The sequence below is a fragment of the Mugil cephalus genome, chromosome 8, assembly GCF_022458985.1.
Source record: "Mugil cephalus isolate CIBA_MC_2020 chromosome 8, CIBA_Mcephalus_1.1, whole genome shotgun sequence".
NCBI lineage: Eukaryota > Metazoa > Chordata > Actinopteri > Mugiliformes > Mugilidae > Mugil > Mugil cephalus.
The window spans coordinates 9,834,542-9,860,669 of record NC_061777.1 but is presented as its reverse complement, the minus strand read 5'-3'; the positions used below and the strand labels follow the sequence as shown (position 1 = coordinate 9,860,669).

General features: G+C 41.4%; 1 protein-coding gene across 1 annotated transcript; it reads right to left on the bottom strand.

Moving 5' to 3' along the window:
- Positions 1–8,224: 8,224 nt before the first annotated feature.
- plcxd3 (phosphatidylinositol-specific phospholipase C, X domain containing 3) lies at positions 8,225–24,258 on the bottom strand. The gene is made up of 6 exons (XM_047591656.1): positions 23,918–24,258; positions 14,489–14,745; positions 14,065–14,238; positions 12,878–13,053; positions 11,801–11,902; positions 8,225–10,790 (listed from the first exon to the last, which is right to left on the bottom strand). Exons 1-6 carry the CDS (start codon positions 24,018–24,020, stop codon positions 10,634–10,636), a joined length of 969 nt encoding a protein of 322 aa, XP_047447612.1. The 5' UTR covers positions 24,021–24,258; the 3' UTR covers positions 8,225–10,633.
- Positions 24,259–26,128: the final 1,870 nt, after the last annotated feature.

The following is a 26,128-nucleotide window of genomic DNA, read 5'->3' as shown; positions in this document are numbered from 1 at the left end:
TGTGCAGCAGCTCTTGCCAACAAGTTCCAGTAACACACGCTGAAATACAAAAGAAAAAAAAAACTATGATTCTGACCTTTCTCATGGCAGAAACTCGACAGTGCAGGAAAAAAGAAAAACAGGTGTGAATTGTAGTGATATCTGCACAAATGAATTAATGAATTGTTGTTAGTGGGGGTCTTTGGGTCCTATGGGTTGAGGGGAGGGTCCTCTCTTGATCAGGCTTGTACCGGTGCATACCACAGACACTTGATCAGTTTAAGATCTAGGAATTTGGAAGCCAGGTCAACACTTTGTGTTGGGTGGTACAATAGATGTATAAGTAACATCCACACGAATGCCAGGTGGTTTTAATATTGTGACTGATTGGTGTAACTTAGGCACATGTTCACGCATGTCTACATGTTCTAATGGTTTAAAGGATTTGCATCCCAGATAATAGTTTTAATCAGCTGTTTATATTAAATAGACTCAATCATTGATACATGTCCTTGAATCTGTCCTGTACATTTTCTATTCTATGCGTCTCAGCTCAAACTGTATTTATAGTACTTATATAGTATTATATTTATTTAGTATTATATTTTTATAGTATTTGAACTCTTAACGTAGAGATTAGCCAACACTTGAGTGCACAGCCAGGCTCCTCTTAAGTGATAAAAGCCAACTCTGCAGGAACATGCATTGACCTTTTCACCCCTCTCTCTTTTCAGTCCAGTCCAGACATTCCTTGCACTTCTTCTAATACTTCATCTCTCTTGTACATTTTATAGCCGAGTCCCATTATGTTAAATGTAAGTTTTAACCTGCCCAAAGTGCACAAAGTCGTTCTTTCTTCGATATTTTTTTAATCAGATTAATCACGGGGTTGCTGTGGATTAATTCTGATTAATCACGATTAAATGAATTCATTTTTAATATGTATTAATCACGTGTCATTTTGCATGAGCCAATAGTCTCAGGAAAGGAATATTTCTCCTCATTAATGTGACCCTGTTCCTCCTCTTTCAGCAGCTACTAAGACAGACGATATCTGACCGCTTCTTATTCACACTGAACAGTGGTTGCAGGAGTGTCACTTTACGCTGCAGATGGGTTAAGTGCTTTAAACGTTTTAATCAGATTAATCATGATGATGGATTAATCTAAGATGCCAACGATTTTGACAGCCCTAGTGACCATTAAATTGTATACAGCCATTGCTGATGTTGTTACCGATGCTTGTAGTCACAAAGCTCAGGGTACATTTTGCCTCTCACTTCAGGAATAAGCCCAGGAAATGTCAAAACTATCTCACACTCACACCAAGGGTCAATTTAGAATCACCAATTAACGTAACCAGCATGTCTTTGGAGGAAGCCAGAGTAAACCCACGCAGACACAGGGAGAACATGCAACTCCACCCAGAAAGGCCTGAGTGGGACCCGAACCCGGACCCGAACCCAGACCTGAACCCAGACCTTCATGCTGGGAGGCATCAGTGCTTAACATGGAGCCACTGTGATCTGATTATATATATTTTATTTTAAATAAGATCACAAGAATGTGAGAGTATACGTACATACAATAACATTGTCTCATCAATAAATCACCGGATGCTATTTCTGTACAATGCACCACTTCAGTCATTTTCAGTGACACATTATTCTTGCACGTCTTCGTTTTGTTGTTAACATGTTTTGAGGTGCTGCAGCTGAAGGCGTGCATGTTCTGCTCACTAACTACAGATGTGATTTAGCCTTGCAAACACTGGAGGGCAACAGAGACGTTTGAACCGTTTCCTGTTCGTGGTTGAAATGTGATTCAAGGCTGGGCCAATTTGTGAATATTTCCAAGTGATATTATTTGATTTATTATATTTGAAGAAAACCACCACACGGCCTCCTAGTGACAAAAGATCTATTTGGACATTGCCGAAGGTTGAGCCTGAGTTCGGTTCAGGCCATTTCAAATAATGGTTTTCCTGATGTTTCCTCATGCAGAGAGAGCGATAGACATGGAGATAGAGAGGCTGGGTGATCTAGCTTAAGGGAGACATCTCTTGGAGCCAAACTTGAGAACTGCTATTTAATGAGAAGGTGTTCCCACACATCTGTATTTCTCTCTCTAATCATATATATATATATATATATATATATATCTCCGCTGTCATGGACAGTCTGGACATACTGTGCACATCCATCATATACTGGCAGCCTCAGAGGGAATATTGAGTGTTGCACTGAAATATGCCTTAGCAGCCGTAGGGGAGGCGAGCTTGTGTTAGTGAGCATTGATTCCTGCCGCCAGACATTTCTAGAAATAACCATGAGACAGTTTTGTCCTGCCTACAAATTTAGGATGTCAAATTAATGTACAGATGAGCTGTCAAAGACAGAATATAATTTCAGTAGCTGTTTGGAAATAAGGCTACATTTAGAAGTGCTGTAGCAGAGAAATGTTAAAAAAAAAAAGTAAAAAAATGTAAAAGCAAAAATTATTAGGAGATTGAAGAGAAGAGTACTTTAAAAGTACTTTCTCGCTGAAATCCAATATCCCTTCATGCAGGATCACATATGTTTTGCATTTGTATGAAATTGGCATTATTTCTGCTATAGCGTGCAAATTCTACTTGCCTTCATGGTGAGTGACGAGCTGCAAACAGAAGAACTGCAAGCGGGTTTGGACGCCGGGTATTTATGTTACATTCCGTTCATGTGGGGGAGTAAAAGTGTTGGGACGTCTCATCTGGTTTCCTGAGAAAAGGGCTGGTGTGTGTGTTCGTGTGAAGAACTTCTCTCTGTGTACATGGTCTGGAGAAGGGAGGAAAATATTTGTGCAGCAGCTCTTGCCAACAAGTTCCAGTAACACACGCTGAAATACAAAAGAAAAAAAAAACTATGATTCTGACCTTTCTCATGGCAGAAACTCGACAGTGCAGGAAAAAAGAAAAACAGGTGTGAATTGTAGCGGATATCTGCACAAATGAATTAATGAATTGTTGTTAGTGGGGGTCTTTGGGTCCTATGGGTTGAGGGGAGGGTCCTCTCTTGATCAGGCTTGTACCGGTGCATACCACAGACACTTGATCAGTTTAAGATCTAGGAATTTGGAAGCCAGGTCAACACTTTGTGTTGGGTGGTACAATAGATGTATAAGTAACATCCACACGAATGCCAGGTGGTTTTAATATTGTGACTGATTGGTGTAACTTAGGCACATGTTCACGCATGTCTACATGTTCTAATGGTTTAAAGGATTTGCATCCCAGATAATAGTTTTAATCAGCTGTTTATATTAAATAGACTCAATCATTGATACATGTCCTTGAATCTGTCCTGTACATTTTCTATTCTATGCGTCTCAGCTCAAACTGTATTTATAGTACTTATATAGTATTATATTTATTTAGTATTATATTTTTATAGTATTTGAACTCTTAACGTAGAGATTAGCCAACACTTGAGTGCACAGCCAGGCTCCTCTTAAGTGATAAAAGCCAACTCTGCAGGAACATGCATTGACCTTTTCACCCCTCTCTCTTTTCAGTCCAGTCCAGACATTCCTTGCACTTCTTCTAATACTTCATCTCTCTTGTACATTTTATAGCCGAGTCCCATTATGTTAAATGTAAGTTTTAACCTGCCCAAAGTGCACAAAGTCGTTCTTTCTTCGATATTTTTTTAATCAGATTAATCACGGGGTTGCTGTGGATTAATTCTGATTAATCACGATTAAATGAATTCATTTTTAATATGTATTAATCACGTGTCATTTTGCATGAGCCAATAGTCTCAGGAAAGGAATATTTCTCCTCATTAATGTGACCCTGTTCCTCCTCTTTCAGCAGCTACTAAGACAGACGATATCTGACCGCTTCTTATTCACACTGAACAGTGGTTGCAGGAGTGTCACTTTACGCTGCAGATGGGTTAAGTGCTTTAAACGTTTTAATCAGATTAATCATGATGATGGATTAATCTAAGATGCCAACGATTTTGACAGCCCTAGTGACCATTAAATTGTATACAGCCATTGCTGATGTTGTTACCGATGCTTGTAGTCACAAAGCTCAGGGTACATTTTGCCTCTCACTTCAGGAATAAGCCCAGGAAATGTCAAAACTATCTCACACTCACACCAAGGGTCAATTTAGAATCACCAATTAACGTAACCAGCATGTCTTTGGAGGAAGCCAGAGTAAACCCACGCAGACACAGGGAGAACATGCAACTCCACCCAGAAAGGCCTGAGTGGGACCCGAACCCGGACCCGAACCCAGACCTGAACCCAGACCTTCATGCTGGGAGGCATCAGTGCTTAACATGGAGCCACTGTGATCTGATTATATATATTTTATTTTAAATAAGATCACAAGAATGTGAGAGTATACGTACATACAATAACATTGTCTCATCAATAAATCACCGGATGCTATTTCTGTACAATGCACCACTTCAGTCATTTTCAGTGACACATTATTCTTGCACGTCTTCGTTTTGTTGTTAACATGTTTTGAGGTGCTGCAGCTGAAGGCGTGCATGTTCTGCTCACTAACTACAGATGTGATTTAGCCTTGCAAACACTGGAGGGCAACAGAGACGTTTGAACCGTTTCCTGTTCGTGGTTGAAATGTGATTCAAGGCTGGGCCAATTTGTGAATATTTCCAAGTGATATTATTTGATTTATTATATTTGAAGAAAACCACCACACGGCCTCCTAGTGACAAAAGATCTATTTGGACATTGCCGAAGGTTGAGCCTGAGTTCGGTTCAGGCCATTTCAAATAATGGTTTTCCTGATGTTTCCTCATGCAGAGAGAGCGATAGACATGGAGATAGAGAGGCTGGGTGATCTAGCTTAAGGGAGACATCTCTTGGAGCCAAACTTGAGAACTGCTATTTAATGAGAAGGTGTTCCCACACATCTGTATTTCTCTCTCTAATCATGTATATATATATATATATATATATATATATATATATATATCTCCGCTGTCATGGACAGTCTGGACATACTGTGCACATCCATCATATACTGGCAGCCTCAGAGGGAATATTGAGTGTTGCACTGAAATATGCCTTAGCAGCCGTAGGGGGAGGCGAGCTTGTGTTAGTGAGCATTGATTCCTGCCGCCAGACATTTCTAGAAATAACCATGAGACAGTTTTGTCCTGCCTACAAATTTAGGATGTCAAATTAATGTACAGATGAGCTGTCAAAGACAGAATATAATTTCAGTAGCTGTTTGGAAATAAGGCTACATTTAGAAGTGCTGTAGCAGAGAAATGTTAAAAAAAAAAAGTAAAAAAATGTAAAAGCAAAAATTATTAGGAGATTTCAAGCACAAGCACAATTTGCGCCCACAATCTCTGACCTTCATTCACAGAGAAAAAGGAACACTTTTAGTCATTTTCCATGTGCAGCAATTTTATTAAATTCATGCAACATTTTTCATAAACAATAAACCATCATCGCTATGTCACCTTTGGTCATGATACGTTGAGTCATGCATATATTCTGCATAGACTATGGTAATGGGTGTGAAAGTGATTTCCCGTATTTCTGAAATGGCTTCTCAATGCTAAATGACTCAGCTACTGTACAGCTGTACAGCAGCAAGCCAAGTCCCAGCACCACGGGCTAAAAAAACAGTTGGCTCAGACAACGGGCCACCAGACCATGCCCTCCATTAGTTCTGCCTCTGTGCGTCTCATGATGTTCGGGAGGCCATCTTTGACCGCCATCTGCCCTGGAAGTTTTGTCTGCCAGCAAATGACGTCTCCTCAGACACAGAGAGCATCAGTCAATGAACGTGTGACGTTTGCGTTTTCATCTCCCGGTGCATGTGTGAACTGTGTTTTGAAATCCAGCATGTTATGCCGTGACAGCATCGTTCCGTGAGATGATTTACGAGAACTTTAAATTGAATGGATTTTTGTTTTATTTATCTAAGACTAATCTCACTTCTTTTTGACCTTATAGTGAACTACTGGTTAATTCAGAAACCTCTGCAGACAGGACACGACACCCTCTAGTTCTTTGTGTGGTGACTCTCGCAATTCCAGCTGAACAGATAAACACTCGGAGCTGAAACTCAATTAAATGGGTGTAAACTACGTTTTGCTGAATAGAGGATTGCCTGTGTTTCCTGTGGGAAATTACTTAAAAGCTTCTAATGCAGGGATACACGCCCAAAAGGGTGGGAATTATATCACATATAAGGAGCCAACATTAAAACCACTGCCAGGAGAAATTAATAACATTGACAATCTTGTGACAATATAATGGATGCAGCCTGACACAGGCACAAAAACAGTTTAGGAACAACTCAAAAAACATGAAAACAGCACAAGGTGTTGACCTGATCTCCGTATTCACTAGATCCCAAACTGATCGAGTATCTGTTGGATGCAGTGGAACACGTCTGATCCACAGAGGCCCCTACCTTCAACCCATAGGACCCAAAAGCCCCCATTAAAAACATTGTGTTGTACGCCACAGGACACCCTCAGGAGGTCCACGTCCATTCTCTGATGAGCCAGAACTGTTGTGGAGGCACAAGGTAGACCTACACAATATTAGAAAGGTGGTCATAATATTATGCCTGATCAATGTAAGTCAAGATATATAATTTTGAAGCACTCAGTTGAGAGGTCATTGAGTACACTAATGAAAATGCATTCTAGTATAGCAGTCTTGCACTAAATCCCTCTTAATGAGGTGGTCATTCGGCTGTTTGACTATTTTGGAGGATGTAATTTGTGGTACTGTTAAACTGGATTGAAACAAAAAGCGCTTCCGTAAGTCTAGCACTGACTAAAATGGGATTGCCAAAATCGGTACGACACAATTCAGCAGTACTGCTGAAGGACTAGACCTACAAACCAGAGTCTCCAAATGGGAGATGTTTGTGACTAGAAAGGTCATAATCCACCAGTGGCAACTTGTGACCTATGGTCCTCCCACAGTGGCTCCACTCTGCCTCTCTCTTTGTCTTCTTCATCTTCACAGTTAACTTTATATCCTCAGCCTCAATTTGTTTAGTTTTATCTTAAAGGCGATAACGCTAGAGCTGTATGGATGTATGGCGGACTTGCATCTGTCTCTGTGTGGTGTCGTGCAGACCAGTTGTCGTCCTCTACCGATGCACCTTCATAACTAGACACAGGAGTGGCTGATGAAATTACTCTCCCTCCTCCGCACACTCCAAACTTTTCTGAAACTGTGCCTCTCGCTTCTGCCCCTCTTTAAACTGTCTGAATGCCACCATCCATCTCTACCTCCCACACCTCTACCTCCTCTTCATCTGTGTGCTCTCCTGTGTGTGTGTGACAGAGAGACAGGCAGACTCGAACATGCGCACGTTGCTCCCGGGCACATTAGCATCTTTTTCCTTTTCTTCAGCAAATGACTCTTTCAATAAAAATCCAAGGATGTACTTTATATTTGTAACTTTTTTTTGTGAATTTCTCCCCTCTCTGTTATTAGTTATGTAATGCAGCACCTTTGGCCCCTCAATATTCAACATAAAAGTAAAAAAATAAATAATAAAAACACACAACAAGAACATTTTAAGTATCCTCATCCACATTATACCTTTTTGTTCGCAATGAAAGCGCTTAATATTTATTCATCTGGGCTGCGGTCACAACTGACGGTGCTATTGTACTGAGCAGCTTCCAGAGAAGAATGTCACTGGCTACTGATAACAGCGAGCTTGCTAACTCAATTAACATGTGTCAATGTAAGTGAGGATCAGCATTAATGAGATATCGACCACTCAAACAACGTTACAACGTTACGTCACATGACCGGAACGCACAGAAGGTCAGGAGGGCTCACGTGAAGACCCAGAAGGTGCTGGAAATTAAGATGCACGCACTAAAAAAAAGCACCAACAGCAGCCACTTTTCACCGCAGTCGTATTGGTTACAGCCTCATGAGCAACACCTGGCTGCAGAACGACAGATGCTGAATTACGAAACAGTCTCAGGAAGGTCACACCGGGTGCCGCTGCCCACCCACCTCTATCCTCATCACCCTGGAAACGGAATGATTTTAGGATGCCATTCAGCGAAGATAGGGCATGAAACATCTAGGCGCTAGATTAAAAATCTAAAATAAAAACCACGTTACATACATTAGATCTAAAGGACTGTCATTTTCAGATTGCATAAATTTACTATTTTATTAGAACAGCTACAATAATTGTGTTTTCAATCAAGCAGAAGGCGTTCAGGGAGGAATAGAAGCTTTATTTTTCGGCCATTATCCACTTAGAACAGAGTCACTTTCATTTGAACAAATGTCTTGGAGTTTTACAACAGCAAAGGACTCTTTTCACATCAGAACATAAAGGCAATGACAACAGTTTGGACCAGGGAAGACACAAATGTCCTTACAGCACAATTTGCAAGCATTTTTAATACTGCTCATTTGTGTGTGTGTTTTTTTTTTCTTTCTTTTTTCTTAATGAAGTGCACGGAATCGTAGCAGTGCAACATTTAAAAAGTAACTAAAGTTTTGTCTTAAAGGGAAGGAACATTTTCAGCTGAGATGCACACATGCTCTTAAGAACAATATGAAGAAACTAACAACATATAGAAAAGATTATGCACAAACTCATGGACCTTGTCGTTGGCTTGCAACAAGCGATACATGTAGAAGTTTTTGGTTCATGCACAAATGCAAAGTACCAAATGAATTTGAAAAACAGGAGCGGTATGGTAGCTCACTCAAGGTATAAGTTAAGAAAATGCTGATAATGACTCTCAGTAGTTATTTAAATAATTTACAATTTATCGGCAGTGTACTATTTGCAATTACAGTATGTAGAAACTTTCCACAATATAAAACATTTTAACAAGAAACTGCACAGAAAAGTGAAACTCTAAAACTGGAACCCATTTTCACACTGAAGCATATAATACAAACATGACTCCCTAGCTGAAACTCAGTCACTCACGCAAGACTTTTAGAAATGGCACAGTTACTCACGAGACACATACAGTACATTCACCAATCCAAAGAACTGAGTTTCCTGTTTTTTGTTTTATTATTATTTTTTTTTTGGCTTTATGTGACCAAACTCGACAACAACGTCCCAGGCAGAATACATTCTCTGCAGAAAATGCCACGCTGATCATCAGCTGTGTGGATGTTGGAGTAGTATGTGATATTTATTTATTTATTTTCTTTTTTCTTTTTTCATGCATAATGTGTAAAATCTTGCAATAAAAATATTTCCGCTGTCTTTCTGGGCGCTATTTCGATGTACGTCTTAAGTTAAACGTTGCAGGATAAAGAATTAAATGCATTATACATAAAAAAAAAAGAACAAGAGCGTCGTGAATGTATTGCACCAGAAAATCCACCTTTATCACATGCTATTATAAAAGACACAACATGGTGATATTTCTCATGGTGACTCATATGCCTATACTGCACAATAGCAGTAGGTACAGACACGCTCGCACAGGGGGCAAGCGAGCAGAAAAGGAAAAGACAGACGGTGGATACGCTCTTGCACCCAGGTATGTTGTATATTTTTATACTTGGCTATCACGACTCAGCACCCACCACAGAATACAACAATCGTGTCATGCTGGTGTCTAACCATTAGAAATGACTAGCTGCGCTGACCGCATTTCTAACAGTGAGAGCTGATGCTTATGTTGCAAACACGCTTGGAATGGAAAATTGTTACTTAGATGCACGAAGGATTAATGTAGGGACACAACCACTGTAAGTGGCGCGCTTTCCCAGCTCTCTCTTTCCTTTAAGTGAGTGAATCAATGGTTTTAATCAATCAATAGATTTGTGGTGTCTGATAAATGTCTTGGCTGCAAGAATGAGTATTACCGGCTGGAAGGCCCACAAGAGATTAGAAATAAAAGGCGGAAATGGTTCATTTAGAGTCCGTGTATCGACTGAAACATTTTTAACAAAACTTCTTAAACACGATCTGATTTCAAGCTCCTTTTTTTTTTTTCAAAAACACCCACAGTGATCTGACCAGGGATGCATACTGTTTAACGAAAAATAAATTATATATATATATTAAAAAAAGAGAGAGACTTCACTTGGACAGATTTTCCAAACAAGACATACAACTGCTAGCTACTAACACCGGCCTACAATTTTAAGTAACACGGACTTATTTAAAACAACCTTTGAAAAAAGGCGGTCACTATTAATACTAGAATACCAAGATTGTTGTACCAATACATTTAGCACGAGGCTGATATGCTCTGAGGAACCTACCCTTGATGATGTGGTAAGCCTAAAAACAGTGCATTTGATCAGTGGAGAAAGCAGGATTTCTTTTGTTTTTTTTTACAGCACAGGGAATAAGAAAATGAAAATTAAAAAAAATATCCCCCAAAACAGGAAACAAATAAAACTAAACCTCGTTCTCGTAGTGCTCCACCCAAACATCAGTGTTGTTTCTGCCAGTTTCAACTCGTCCTTCCTCAACCCACTTTTTTCATCCATTTCATCTCTCACTTCACTATAGCCCTAAATAAAGTGAGAGGAGCAGTGCAGCTCCCCTCTTGAAATAAATGCCAAAGAGAAAAGAGGGAGAGCACAGAGCCAACCACTAGCGACAGTGGGGGGGGCGACTGCGCTCCCTGACGCCCCCTGTGGGCTCTCAGGTGGCGTCATCGTCGTCTTCGTCCAGGTGATAGTTGAGGGTGATGACGGCGCTGATGAACTCCCCGAGTTCCACAAAATCAGCTGTGATGATGTTGATGCCGCTCTCCCCGGGCCTTTGCGACCGGATCCACTGCATCATGCCTGGCAGCGCCCTGGGAGGACGCACAGAAGCACACACAGAATCACTTTAGTGGAAAGAGCACATGGGCGAAATGAAGTAAAAAAAAAAAAAAAAAAAAAAAAAAAAAGAAAGAAAGAAAAGAAAAAAAAGACAGGGACAGAGCAAGGGATGATTCACGGTCCGCTTGTGTAACACAGAGAGAGACACGCTGTGATAAAAGATCTCTGTGACGCAGCATGTGATGTCTGCGAGCCAGACACCAGCTGTGAGAAGGACACATTGAATGCTCTCTGGACATGTTCATGTGAGCCGAGCACCAGGGGAGGGTGTTACTCCTGCAGATGCCTCGCCCAGTTTTCTGCATAACAGAATTCTGCCGGTCGTCTCTCTCTCCCTCTCTCTCTTTTCTTTTTTTTTTTTTGTTGTTGTCATGCCGAGTCCTGCGCTGGCAGTGCGCGTGGCAAGATGGAGTTCTGGAAGATGCCTACATCAAAGTAACCAAACGCCTGGTGAGAATGGCTGATAGTGGAATTATCAAATGAATAATTCATGCCGGGAAAATTGATGGTTTTGCTGCTGAGGCTTTTAACAAACTGGTGACATTAAGAGGGAGTGAAATACAGACAAAGCTGAGGGTAAATCAGGAGAAAATAACTCGGGGAAGGGCGACGTACAAAGAGGGAGAAGAAGAAGAAATATTGCCTCTGGTGTGGGTCTGCTGTTCAAAAACCCCAAAACGTCTGTGTGTTACACGCCTGGGGATATCCGTAGAGCCAACATGCCGCTGGATTTAGTTCTAAAATGCCACAATAGCTCACATATGACTCTTTATATGTGTGCGTGTAAGAGTACACACACAGACATGATTTTTTTTGTTGTTGTGGGTAAATCACATAACGTCTGTGACCTCTAGTGCTTGAGGTGTACCCAGTGTGCCTGCGTGTTGCAAACCCATCATCTAGCGCGTAAACATAAAGCACAGTTGACTCTCTGTCACAAACACACACTCACAAACAGGTATACACATGCACACGCACACACCTTTCTGTAATTGTCTCTCTCAGTCCGCTAGCCACGCCCTTCATCACAGTGCTGGCCTTTGGCGTCAGGACCACCTGGGAGACAAAGAACGTCCCCTTCCTCCTGCAAAATACATTTTAAATTGACAGCATTAAGTTCCCTGAAATAAACTTTCTGTTACTCTATAACTAGGGATGGGCATCGACGAGATTTTATTTACACCGATGCCATTATCGATTGTGCTTATCGATCCGATGCCATTATCGATTCCCTTATCAGTTCCTCCTGTGAATTTTTGGTCTGCAAAAAGTAGGCGTTTGTGGTTTCGTGTAAACGACAGCAATTTTAATGAGTTTCCAAACAAGACATGAGAGCTTGTTTAAGAAAACAAATAGGAAATTGGTCACTGGATCCTTACTAGCTCTTCTGAAACTTAGTGGCAGCTGCACCCGTTGACTGGAGATTGTTGTGTTGAACACATGGCGCTCTCGGCATTTACTGCTGTGCGTCATCAACTAATAGTTCAGCATGTTGGTGGTGTTGCTGCCCTTGCTTGAAATTACGGTGCTGCATAAGTTGCATGTTGCGTTGTTGCAGTCTCCTCTGGTGAAGAGAAGCCACACTTTGGACCGTTTCAGTCTCTCTGCCATCGCGCCTTGACATCACGTGAGCGTCAGTGATGTGAATGAAGTTCTTCTGTAGAGATTCTTCTTCTTCTTTTGTTTTATGATGGTTGGCAAACAACTTTTAGGTGCATTAGCGCCACCATCAGGACTGGGAAAGTATTGATAAGGGGATCAATGAGCAAGTTGAAACCGGTTCTCGATGCCCCTCTATCTAAAAATATATTTTATATGGCTTTCACATTTTCACATTTTCGAAGTAAAACTAACTTTGAGCCCAAAATGAACATTTTGACGTGACAAAATGAGCTGTCATGGTTGGACAGTTTGAATAATTTACTAATTTGAAACATAACATCAATCAAAGCAACTAAATCCTTACCAACACAGAAAACATAACAGGGTGCAGAAATGTAGCTCCATTTAACTGCATGCTCTATTTTGGACATCGCCCAAAGGGAAGTTACTGACTAACCTGCGGTCAGTGACAGATGCTTGGAGAAACTGAACGAGCTTCTCTGGGTCGGTGGTGTTGGCCCAGGGCGAGGGCATCATCTGGCCTGGCCACAGGAAGGGCACCTCCAGCGCCATGGGGTGGTGGTAGAAGACGAGCACCTGGTACTCCTTCTCCCACAGATACTGCAGAGTCACCTGAGTGCGGGTGGGAAACGGTCTGGTCGGAAAAGCTTCATCTTTATTTGAATTGACGCTGGCAGGGTATAATTCTCTCACACTTAATATTAAGCAGCTTTGTTCACTGAAAGAATTGGAGAGGTATGTTATTTCCCAAGGCAGCTTAGTCATGTAAAAACAAAAATAAAAATATTATAGGACTGTTTCTAATTAAAAAATAAAAAGGACAATTAAAAAACTTGATGATTAAAGTCATGTCAGTTATCCTCCCCCATGAGTCGATGGTGACGTTATTTCTTTAAATAGACGAAACTGCTGCAGGAGGAGCGGGGCTGATTAAGTTTGTATAGGACAGCAAACAGAGTAAATGTACTTATAGAGAAAGTATGGGACTTAATTCCCATTGGCCAAAGAATAGCTGTCATTTGTCTCTGAAATTAAACACCACCCTAGATGCTCCAACAGCCCTGACAAGAAGTTTATTATTTTCCCAGAAACCAACTCATCAACCTCACTTTATTCTTCTTCTCATTCTTCTCCTTCTTCTCCTCTGCGTCATCCTAACCCAAGTGAATCATCTGGCGGGAAAGTTATCTTAAATCGGTGACGCCGGAGTGTGAGCTCTTGAAGATTTGATTATTTTTACGGCTGATTGGACGGGGGAAATAAACAGGCGGAGCGTGAAGTCTTGGTGCTGGGGAACTTTTTTCTACTTGTCTTCTGCGCAAAAGGGCACATACAAAACAGGAGGGAAAAAAATGAACTATGATTAGGGATGTGATAACCATCATTCTGCATCTCAAGTGATCAAAACATGGAATCACTGTAGTGCAAGGCCTGCGAAAACAATAATTACCGAAAGCCTTTTTAACACACACAGAAAATGAACGCGTGCCTGAGATGTGTCCTTTTCTCAATCAAGACTAACTAAGGTGAAAGAAAGTAGCGGCTGGAATAAACATTTCGGGGCCGCGCCTTGATCATTTAATTGCTTTTAATCCTGCTGCCAAGGGTTAAGTGTATTTGTACCTCCTGTGCGAAAACAACCGGGCAGAGTTTGTCCCCGAACACTTCTTTCAGCATGGCCACCAGTTTTTCGTGGTGCAGGTTCTGCACGCCGTAGAAGTGGTTGAAGTCCAGGAACACGACCTCTCTGGCGTGAGCTGACAGGAAAGTACTGATCTGCTCTAGGCCCTCTCTGACCTGAAAGCAAAAATATGAACAATGCCCATATTAATTTTTTTTTTAACAGCATAATGACGATCGAGACACACAAACAGCTATTAACTGTGTACTTCAAAATTCTGAAGGACCTTGTATGATTAAGCTCTCAGCCTGCACTCAAAACATGCAGTCACATACAAAGAAATGTTTAAATATCACTTAGCAACCGCAAGCCTTACTAAAAATTCATCACATCAAAAACCATCAGGGCGCTATGCTCTTGGCTGACCGTGGCACTGAAGAGCCCGTGGGCGAAGTACAGCTCGTTATCGGGGTCGCGGGGCTTGGTGGAGATGCGAAGGTCAAAGAAGCGGATCCCAGCCTCCAGTTGGCTGTTGAAGTTCATAGTCTGTGTAGCCAGCCACTTCCTCATTAGCTTCTTGGCCACCGTGCCAAAAACAGAAACAAAGTTCTGCACCGTCTCCGGCTGCTCGGGGCCCACTGGAGACGCCTCGTCGATGTAGAAGCTGAAGGAGTCGTGGGAACCTGTGGAGGATACGAGCGTGAGTCTACATGCGCGTACTGGCTGTTGGTGTGAAGTGTTCTGGATGAGAGACAAGTTTAAGAGTGGGGTCAGCACTGGAAAACAGCCCGGTGCCATGGCAACATGAATAGAAGCATCCATGGTTATGAATTATGAACTGTGACAACTTTGAGAAGAAGCAACAACATTTTAAGGGATTTTTCGGCCATCACAGTCTCAGGTGAAAAAGTCTCAGAAAAGTGTTTCTGCTTATCATTTTCAACTTTTCTCATATAGCATATACATATGTTTTGATGGTAACTTGGTGGTAACCATCAGACTTAACTTGGTAACTGCATTGTCAGGGTTTTTTTTTTCTTATAAATACTTGAAATTTGTGGCTGAAGGTTTATTCTCCATTTATGTAAAAGCAAATTGATGAAACATTTTGGAACATAAGATTCTTTCCAAAACTTTGTCACATTCATTAAAGGTTTTTCCTTCTTCTAATTTCCTCTCTCTTTCTTCTTCGTTGGTTATGGTTTTTTAATTGACTTTAATTTATGAACCTCTGTTCCACTCAATATGCTTGTTGAGGCAGTAAATGAATAAAAGAATATCACTTATAAAGTAATAGAATGATTCTGTTCCTCATTCATCTATATCAATATGACTGATGCCTCACAGAAAGAAGCTTCTGGACTTGAACCCGCCAGCCGTCTGGGGCCTTTCTGTGTTGAGTTTGCATGTTCTCCCTGTGCCAGTGTGGCTTTTATTTTGTGACTGTGGATCAATTGTGGATGGCTATTTGTCTTTCTGTGTCAGCCCTGAGATGCCCTAGCGACCTGTACAATGTGTTCCCCACCTCTTACCCGATGACAGCTGGCACAAAATGAACAAAGAATACAACCAAATTTCAACAAGGTAATTCTGTTTCTAGCAGCTACTTTCAGATGATTTGTGTCTGCTTAGCGTGAATAATATATTTCCAGGTCTGTCACGTAACACGTTGCCATTTGCGACAGAAAATAAAGACAGAACGTAACAAGAAGACACTGCAGGCTCTGACTTAGACTTCCTACCCGGATGGCAGCTATTTCCCTCTCTTTTAATAAAGACTGCAAGGCTTTAAACTAGTTAGACCTCCAACTGAGGAGGTGGCAGAAGTTGCTGCTTCAATTCACATGCACTTGCTAACAAGGGAAGTTGTTATTGAAAAAATGCTGGCACAAAGCTGCGGTGCTCACCGTTGTGTCTATATGATCAAAATCCCTAAATCCTTTTCCTTTCCTGTCAGTTGGTCAGTGGAGTGTGGAGAGACTGGAACTGTTTCTGGAAATCTATATGCCGTCTCTCTCTGGTGCACTGAACCTTATAATCCATGTGCTGGAAAGATTTCAAAACCCTCAGCAGGCGAAACAAACCATTGGACGCGACAGGCAGCACTACCTGTGTAATTTTGGTTCAGATGAACTTAGACAGACTTCATTCATCCACAAGGGAATTTCCTTGGTCACAGTAGCATAGTTGCACATAAAAACACTCTTGAGAACCACAAGTAAAAATAAAAATAAAATATAACAAAATAAAATAGTATAAGAAACATTAATAACATGGAGTCATCCATTACAGGAAGGTCAGTTGTTGAACAGTTGAATAGAGAGTGGTATGAATGAAGACATGAGCTGACCCTTTAAAAAAAAACTATTGTTTGGAACATGTAAATTATTTTCTTGTAGTTGTATTCAGACAAAAAAAAAAACTGGTGTGAAAGTCTTGGTGACTCACCAAGAGCACTTGAGCATTTGCATGAAATCAATGTGAGGTGAACGCTGCTAGTGAGATCTGAAGGTCGCGAGTCCTCCCATGCCTGCTTGACTGTGTGTGTGTGTGTGCAAATTATGCAAATGAGCTCGTCCCGATGTTGTCACTGCAATCACTCGACTCCTTTCATCACGTAATTCCCTCACTTTGCAGGCAAAAAAAATTAAAATAAATAAAATAAATCATCACCCCCGCTTTCCACCGCCGCCACAACACATTGACGCGGGGCCTGACGTGACCTTCAGCTACCCATGCTGAAGTGCCAGGTCTTCACAGTCGGCAAAGAGAATGACCATAAGCGGGGCAGACAGCTAAACCCTGGGGCAGGGGAGCAAACAGCATCACTGCTGGCCGAGCCATACCATCAGGGTCACAGCGTAACAGAGCGTGACCTTAACAAGCCACAACAGCTGCATCTGCAGAAAAAAAAGCTTCCTTTCTGGCTCTGAGGGTTCGTTCACCAGAACATCATAATTATCACAAACTTATTTTCATTTATTTTGAATTTAAAATTGGACTCAATTAAATTTCAGAAAATGTTTTCAGGACCAAGCTTTCTCTGTATCCTCAAACTACCCGAAATGCAAAGAAATTCATTTTGATATCACACATCCAAATGGAGTAGAACTTCAGACACGTAGTTTTGTTTTCAGAAAGAGTTCGTTTCCTTTTCTGTCTAATCAGCAACTCAACAATTCCAGCTCTTCAACAAACATGGAAAAACCAATGCCCAGGAAGCACAGTTCCCTGTGATGCTCCTGAGATATTTATAGTAATATTATGTGAGGGGAAACAAGTAACTGTAATACAAATTAAATTCTGCAGTCCCCGGGGGCCACGCAGCATACTATACCAGGTTTTAATGAAAGCAAAGCACCTGAGGCAAACCAACAAAGTCAGTTTGCGTATCCCTAACAAGCATTGCCTTAAATATGTATGACTAAAAGCTTATGGTCGATGCAACACTGCGGATAGGAGCGATCTCGCAGGAAAAAAGCGAGGCAACCCTGAAGGGCCAAATATTTTGCAGAGTGTGCACAACATCTGCGAGAATCTGCAGAGACGGCTGCCAGAAAATAATACAATCAAGTTTTTTTTTTTTTTTTTTTTACGTGTTGCCCCTGAGCTCTGAACATAATTAATTATTGTTTGTGTTGTGCAATAATTTGCTCCACCTTAGCACTGATCCACGTCTCAAGGGCAATGCGTTTATTTGGAAATGTGAAGAAAACAACAATGAACGATGCAGACGAGGAACTATCATGCTAATGAAAATTGTTCTAATTCACTGCACCTCTGAACTGAGTCATTTTTATCTCGTCTACAAGAACAAATGCAATTTACTATTACATGCTGCTTTCATCACCAGAATGAAGGAAAAATGAAGTATCTAAAGGATGACTATAGGGGTAGTGTGTGTGTAATCACTGTCACTGTCACCGCAAAAAAAAAAAAAAAGGAAATGTAATCAGTCTATCGTCATTTATCATTTGCGAACAATATCCAAACTCTCTACTCTAAGGAAGATCTGCGCGTGGACAAAAATGGAAAATCCCAGAATAATACGAATTCTCAGCTTTTCTTTTCCCATGAGTCACTTCAAAGAGACCATCAGAGCGTCAGATCAGCGTGGCACCTCCTCGAATGCAGAATGCGAACACTGGGAACTATTTTTTCCCCACCTGACACCGGCTACATGCTCACATGTCAGATACAAACAGGACGCTAAGTGTCCTGCTGAAAGTAAAAAGAGAGAGCCAGAGCACAAAAGTTAAAGGCAAGACGGATAAAAGCGGAGACAGAGTGATGCACCAATTGATGATGATGTCGATGCTGCTGATGGTGGCGTCAGTTGATGACTGTTATCTTGGAGAATTGACCTGTGTTAACGGAGTCATTCCCACTGAATGAAAGCAGACCATTCAGAGAGGACCACCGGTGGTTTATGCCCTTTTTCATGACAAAACATTACCGCTCAGCATGGACTCTCTCTAGATCTATTTTGGGATGCCGGGGAGAAGAGAAGCCTAATTTTCTTTCCTTCCTTTCCTAGTCTTGTTCGAGTGGTAGCGAGCGTAAGGTACTTAGATTTTCCGATGAGGCTGAATTATTTGACTATTAGATTCAGGATAAATGTCCTTCTGCTGAAAACTCAATTAACTGCCACTTGGAGAGCAAGTCAAAGAGAGCCAGCAGGGAATCCGTACTGAAACATTTCACCTGGTTTCTAAAACACACAACTTAGAAAGCTGACATGTTTGCAGATATTTTAAGATCCTTATGCCGTCATTTGTACTGTATGCTTTGTATAATCCTTCTTAAAACACAATTCAGACTGACAGGATGTACCTCATAGAACACAATGACTCTGAGGAAACTAAATTAGAGGTAAACTGAGACTCAAGGGTGCACATCAACATAAAATAGCTGTACCATTCCCACCTCCTCTCCCATCCATTAATTTTTAATTCTCTAGGATGAATGTTCTCTTCTCTCTTCATCTGCTCCTCCAAATAATCTTCTCCCCCTCTTAATGGTTTTCATCTGGTTGATTTCCTGCCCTTCTCGCTGCATAAGCAGTGTTTATCATGGCATTTGATACTGTTTATCCTCCTTGTTCTGTGGCTTAAGTGGCAGCAGAGTGATCTAGTCAAGGGGCTGATGGCCAGATTTACAGCATAAAGTTCCCGAGTTGGCCTTTTCCCTCTACCCACAGGGAGCCGACTCTCTGAAGATGCCTCTTCTGCGGTGGATTTTATTGCCTGAGAGGGTATCTTAACTTAACACAATTGCGTTCACCCTTTCTCCTTGGTCAAAGGTATGCTATTCATTTACTACCTAAATCTTAAAGCTGCTACAGTTAGCCATTCTAGAGGTTAAGAAGGGCTCCCCTGAGCCCTCTGCAAATCTGATACTTAACTGTTATGTGGGCACTGCATCACTGAACAAAGTCCCATCCAACAGTTTCACTGCTCTGATAAGTCCAATACTTTTTTTTTCTCTGATACAAATACAAATACATTTTGAGATAAGTGGAAAAGGAAAATGTATATTAATGATAATAATAATAATAAATAAATAAACTGATTGTGTTGATTATATCTTCAGTCACAATAATAAACATATTCTCAGCACAATGTGTTAACTAAACAGCAAATATAAATTTTAAATTAAGGTGACCAGATGTCCTTTAAAAATGTGTGAAACCCAAACTTTGAAACACTTTCAAAATCATCTGGGATTTTGTTCTACTAGAGCCTCAAACATGTTTACATCGAATTTGCATTGCATTTCTCTGCGTGCCCCTCAACTGAAGGGTTCTCTTTTTCTCAGACTCAGATCTGGTCACCCTAGTAACCATGCCAAATGTAAAAAAAAGAAAAAAAGCAAAACGTTTCAAAGCTACATTAATCAATATGTTTCTGTGGAGCATATCGCTTTGGGCAATGTGTAAGCATTTAAACATATATAAGATGTTTACAGGGGAAATAGCATATCCCCGCATCTACGTCTGACAACCTACTTTGGAATTCTTCGAATTAATGCATTAAAAATCCAGAAAATTGGAGATGTAGTTGATTCGCTCGCCAGTACCACATATTCAGACTGAATTTAATAACTGTGGTTTTCTATGTGAATTTATGACAACTCTTCTCCTGCTAAAGCTGGCATTGTGGTGACAGAACCACTTGGGGAAAAAGAGTCACAATTTCTTTGGCAGGCAGGACACCTTTGCTGACCATCTCAGTCAGACGAATGCACATCCAGGGAGTCTGCCTCATTCACCTGACAGAGCTAAGAATAGCTACAGAACAACTGCCCACCTTGTCCCCCATCCATCAGCTTGGGGAAAATAAAATGGTGACCATGCCCCTTCCTTGTCTCACCTTCTCTCTCTTTGAAGACTCCCATCTTTAATTTATTGCTTCCTTTAATTCTACCAGTCCCGTCCCCCAATAGCTTAGAACTAGCGCAAGCCATCTGACTGTTTAGGTCGGCACAGTTTGAAGCCAAAGTGGCATGTAGGGCTAGTAGAAAAAGCTGAGTCATGTCTGGTTGCTACCTAGTTATTACGGCACAAACAAGGTAGCTTACTGAGGACTGGCAGGAACCCGCGCATGAAAATATGCTCTTACAATAATAACGCAGCCACAATGCTGCTTCACTGTGTCATGAGTCACAGCATTATAATTCAATAATCACTGCTGTTATAGCCAATATGGTTCTAGCAAAGGAGCCTTGTCACAGCCCTTTTTCCTTTTCTCAACAAATTTCAGACAGGTTTCACAACAGCACTGAGTCAGCTGTCCTCCAGGTGACAAATGATTCATTGGTGTCTTATGCAATTGAATTCAGTCTATCCCCGCTACTTTCCACAAAACCAATCATTTCTTTCTGTTGAGCTGCCTCAACCATGTTGTTGTCATTCGGGATAAAACTTTGCAATGGTTTGTCTCCCACCTGCAAGAAGAAGCAATTAAAGACTGATTATGTCTGGGGGTTTTTTTCTGTGGTGTACCGCAGGGTTCTATTTTTGGGCCCATTTAAGTCTCACAGTGTTACTGCAAGTTACCCTTATAATACACAGCTTTGCATCTCACTGAAATGTTTTACAGAACAAAAACAAACAACATCGTCTCTGAGGATTTAACATGCTGAATGACCTTTATTTGACTACGGCTTGACTCCCATTCCCATTCTTGAGTCCCATTCTGTCTCCAACTCCAGACTATTGATAACACTTTCATTGATGTATGAGGAAAGCATCCCAAGCAATTTTATATCTTTGCGTAGTGCTGTAGCTTGCTGATTGTGGGAGTCAGCCAGTTGACCTCGTCTAGCCTGCAGCTTGTCCAAAATGTAACGGCAAAACCAAGAAAAGAAACCTTCCTACATTCATTCACTAGTACCAATAATACAAAAAATAGGTTGTTTGTCTGTACCTCAGACTCTATAAATCACTTAGCCAATATGTCTAATCCATTCTTAACTCCCAGTAAAAGGGTGAGCATTTGAAATTGTCACACATTATATTTACACATAATGCATCATTATTTGTTTTAAGATGACAATCTACATCTAAAATCTTTTTTTTTTTTAAATCAATCTGTCAGCATTTGTCCTTTCCATGACTTATAATTTTATGGAGGACACTGTAATAAAAACTTACTATCAATATTTGCCTACACATAAGGCACATTACTAACATGCTATACAGAGCATAGATTAGCTGGCACTTCGCCATTACTGCCAACTCATTCTCGATAATGGACTGAGGCCATTATCCTTTGGTCTATTAACCTCTTAACCTTCTGAAACTGTCATTTCAAAATTAATCTCTTTTTTTTAATTAACCTACACTGGTTGCAGAAAAGAATAATCGGCAACCTACCTAGCTTATGAATGGACAAACATTTGAATTAAAAACAGTTTACAACAGAAAAGGACATTCATTATTAGCATCCTATGCGCTGTAGCTTGTCAACTGGTTTCACGCCAGGAGCTCAAGATGTTGTATACGTCAAACACCAATGCTACGTTGAGAATCGACATTATAATGTTTCTATTGGCTGATGTAGCTCATAAACCAATTGTTTAAAATGCGTCAAATGGATTCCATTAAAACGTTATAAAGACCAGATGATAATTACTGTAATTGTCTCTGTCACCACAACACCTTAAAAAATATTCACTGCTAATCATACAGTAGGGTGTGTGCACTAATGAGTACAGCTGTGCAAAGCTGGCAAAGCAAACACAGACTGTGAGGGTTTTAGCAGCAACAGGAAAGCACCATCCCATCATATTATCCTATGTGGCGGAGCACTACCTTGACCTGGATCGTTCAGACTTTTCGCTCTCAAAAGAAAATAGCATCACTAATTTACAGGCAGCAGCTGCAGAGTGGGAATTCTACGGCAGCATTTTCCAGCAAAAATCCAGGATTTAATAATCGTCAAACTAAAAAGAGAGACAAAACTTGTGGAAGAAATTAAACTGTTGTCTTTTCCATGCCAGCTTTAATCCTGTTTGAACAAAGTCTCAATGCTGAGTTCTAAGAAGAGAGGGAAGAAAAAAAGAGAATGTGATATGAGACACAGAGTTTTGAAAGAAATCCGGCACATGCTCGCCCCAGTGAGCACACATGGTTGATGCTAAAATAAGATCTGATGAAATCCTGCGAATTTGGGGAGTTTATCTGTGCAAACACACAGCCAAATGTGACACGCAAACACGAGTAAGTGTAAAGATTTGGGGGTGTATTTACAGAGCCTGTAGCCAAATGGAGGATAAACTAAGAGGAGCTGAGTTGCAGGCCAAAGCCAAACATGTTCTCATCCTGCTTGGGCACGGATGAACTTTTTTTTTAACACCACATTTCTTGTAATCCAGCAAATTTAAAATCAAAGGGTAATGCATGTAATCACATTTGTGTCTTCAAGGAGTTAAATCTAAAAATTAGGTGTGTATGTGTATGTTGGAAGCTGTGGTCAGAATTGGCCATAAACCACGCCTCATTGGACATGAAGCGCTCAACCATTTGCATCTTAAATGCCCTCATTGCACATGCCACCTCTAAACACAGCAGGTATTTGTAGTTCAACATGAGAGAGATGTGGAGAGGCAAAGAGGGGAACTGAGACGGGGAAGAGGATGAGAGGAGACGGGGAAGCACAAAGGATTAGAAATTGCAGAAATGAAGAATGAAAGCGATTTGTGTGGAGGTGTGATAATCGCTAGGCAGCAGATATGGAATTAACTGGCTGCTAATTTGCCATTCCATCAGTCAGATCAGCACTGGGCTTTACAACCAGCGTTTCCAATTTGAATGGAGTTAAGAGACCTGCGCGCTGATTGGCTAGAGGGCCAACAGCTCATTTTCTATGGGAAGCACTGTGATCATCTGAGTACACAGACAGAACCCATCCCACTCTCTCTCTCCATCTCCTCTCCAGCCACCACCCCAGAACAAACGCCTAAATTCATACTCGAAACACAGCTGCATGGGCCATTTATTTTGAATCCCGTTTTTACCTCGGGGTCTCTCATCCGGCGGTGGAAGCATCAATCATCTGTGTATTATTTATAACCTCCAAACAGGAGCAAGCCGAACTGTTCAAAATAGGCTACATGGCACTTCTCGTGTTGCGCAACAGGTTTTAATCTTTGTTCTAATGGGGTGCAGTGAAAGTACCGGGGATTTTGGTTGCACGAGTTGATATTGCAAAGTAAAAACATCAAACTTTGCAACGCAGCTCGGTGTCCGCGGTGTCAGACTTCACGGTCAATTTGGGTATTTCTCACATCACATAGGCTCGGCATGTGCATTGCGCGCGTAATAAAATGAGATGGACGGAAAGAAACACCTACCGGGTATGGCCAGGTTGGTGAGCGGAATAGTGTGCATGCTCTGTGGTAAACTTGCCATCCAGTCTGCGAACCGCTGGTCGCTTCTCCCGTGAGACGAAGCCATGCTGCCACCTTGCACAACGCTCCGTTCTCCCGGACCGGTGCCTGCGCCAACCTGGAGTGCGCGCTCTCTCTTTCTCTCGTTCTCCCTCCCTCTCCACACAAACACACAGCACACTCAGGCGCACTCGAACACACACTTTTCCCTTCCTTGCCTGACGTTTTCTCTCTCACACACACACCCCCAGAGCAGCACGCACACACTGGCCTGTAGCACAGTTATGAAAATGCGGCTGGACGGTGGTTAGATGTCCAATTATACATAGTCTGGTAACAACACTACGACGGGTCCGTGTTTCCGTTGTACGGACCTGCAATCGCAACATATAGCCTCATGAATAATTCCATCTTTCAGCATCAGTACACAGAACGAGGCTAGACTACATAAAATCCATGCCGTCTCTCCCGGATCAGAACACCCACCACAACCGCACTTGAAGGATGCATGTTACACATAGTGGCTATTTTGAAACAATAGCCAGTGCCATCGTGCTCCCTCCAGTCCTGCAATTACTGGGAGCTGAACATTTTGTGAATTTCAGGCAGTCTTTTCAGGGATGGCTGAAGGTGCGAATTATCTGAATACTTCAGTCCCCCTGCATATTTCTACAGAAATCAGGGTAGTGGCATGAGGCAGGCTGTCACAGAGATTAGGGGTGTGATGCATGAGGTCACATACTTGAATGTGGAAGTGATTCATTCTAGCTGAAATTAATATGGCAGTCACAAAGAATAACTGACATATTCAGCGATGGTAATCAGCTGGCGACCCAACATAACATGAGTCAGTCATAGAGAGGGAGAAATAGGTCACATAATTGGAAAATATACAAAAAAAAAACTGCATGTTATTTCAAGGTGTACAGCATTACAATAAATAGACCTTTTCTTCTAGCAGACTAGGCATCTCTCTCTGCCTGGATTTCCTCATTTGGATGCATGGGGTTACGTTTTTAAAGTGACATTTAAGGTCAGGAGAAAGTGTGACTGGTATTGATCATGTTAGAAACCACCGCACACTCAAGACATACCCAGTCAGATACAGACTGGCTTAATCATTGCCTCTTGATTACCTTTGTCCGGTTGAAAGCATGCCAATTAGCACCATTGTACGAACAAGGGCTAATTCAAGTTGTTCATGTCTGATAATCAAGAGGTTAGACATGCAGCTGTTGATACAGAGTGTGTTTGTGTGTTGTCAGTCTGCATCCTGCGGATGGCTGCTGCCTTCAAGGAGTGTCATTGATATGGGGTGGGGGTGCACAAAACTTTCCCAAAGGACTTTGCATGACAAGGTGGTTGATGTTTTTTTTTTTTGTTTTGTTTTGTTTTGTTGTTTTTTTTTTACTTCTCCTGTCAGTGGAATTAATGTTGTGGCTGAATGGTGTAATCTATCATAAGAGTTATAGGACTGGCCAGTTGAAACCCTAAAAATGAGCTTTACAATTGTTACAGGCTGCATGTCACAAACTTGATTACCCAGAATAGCCACTAAACACGCTGAGTTCAAGGCAGTGGAGTTTGGGTGTGATGGTGCTACATTTCCTCATTTCCTGAACTCTCGAACTTCCCCCGCAAATATATATATATATTTTTTTTAACTTAAACGTTCGGTACACTTAATCCCTACTTGGCTGCGTTCAAGGCTGAGAAACAGGTTACAAATCGTAGGCTTATAGGGTAGCACTGTGTTTTGACTCATGAAACGATGTGCTGGATTAACATTAACAGCCAGTGGCAAAAGGCCCTGTCACTTTCTCCCATTTTTCTGCTTGATGATCCAACTCAGTTGATCTTCTTGAACCCAAAAGAAGAAGAAGAAGAAAAAAAAAAAAGCCCACCGGCTGAATTTCCCAGTTACATAACCGCCCTCAGGTAACGGCAGCGCCTCTCTACTCAAGTGGAGAAATCACATCAAGAATGTCAATGTAAGCCCACCATCCATTTATAGAAAGCACGAACCTGCCGCACGTCAGAGCCCATTACTCTCACAGGGTTCTCATTTGCTTTCAATCACTGTGCGCTCTGATGAGGTGGATCACCTAAACAAACGATTATTTTTGCCTTTAAGAAAAATTGCTCCTATCAAGAAATCAGACCCAAAATCGCTCG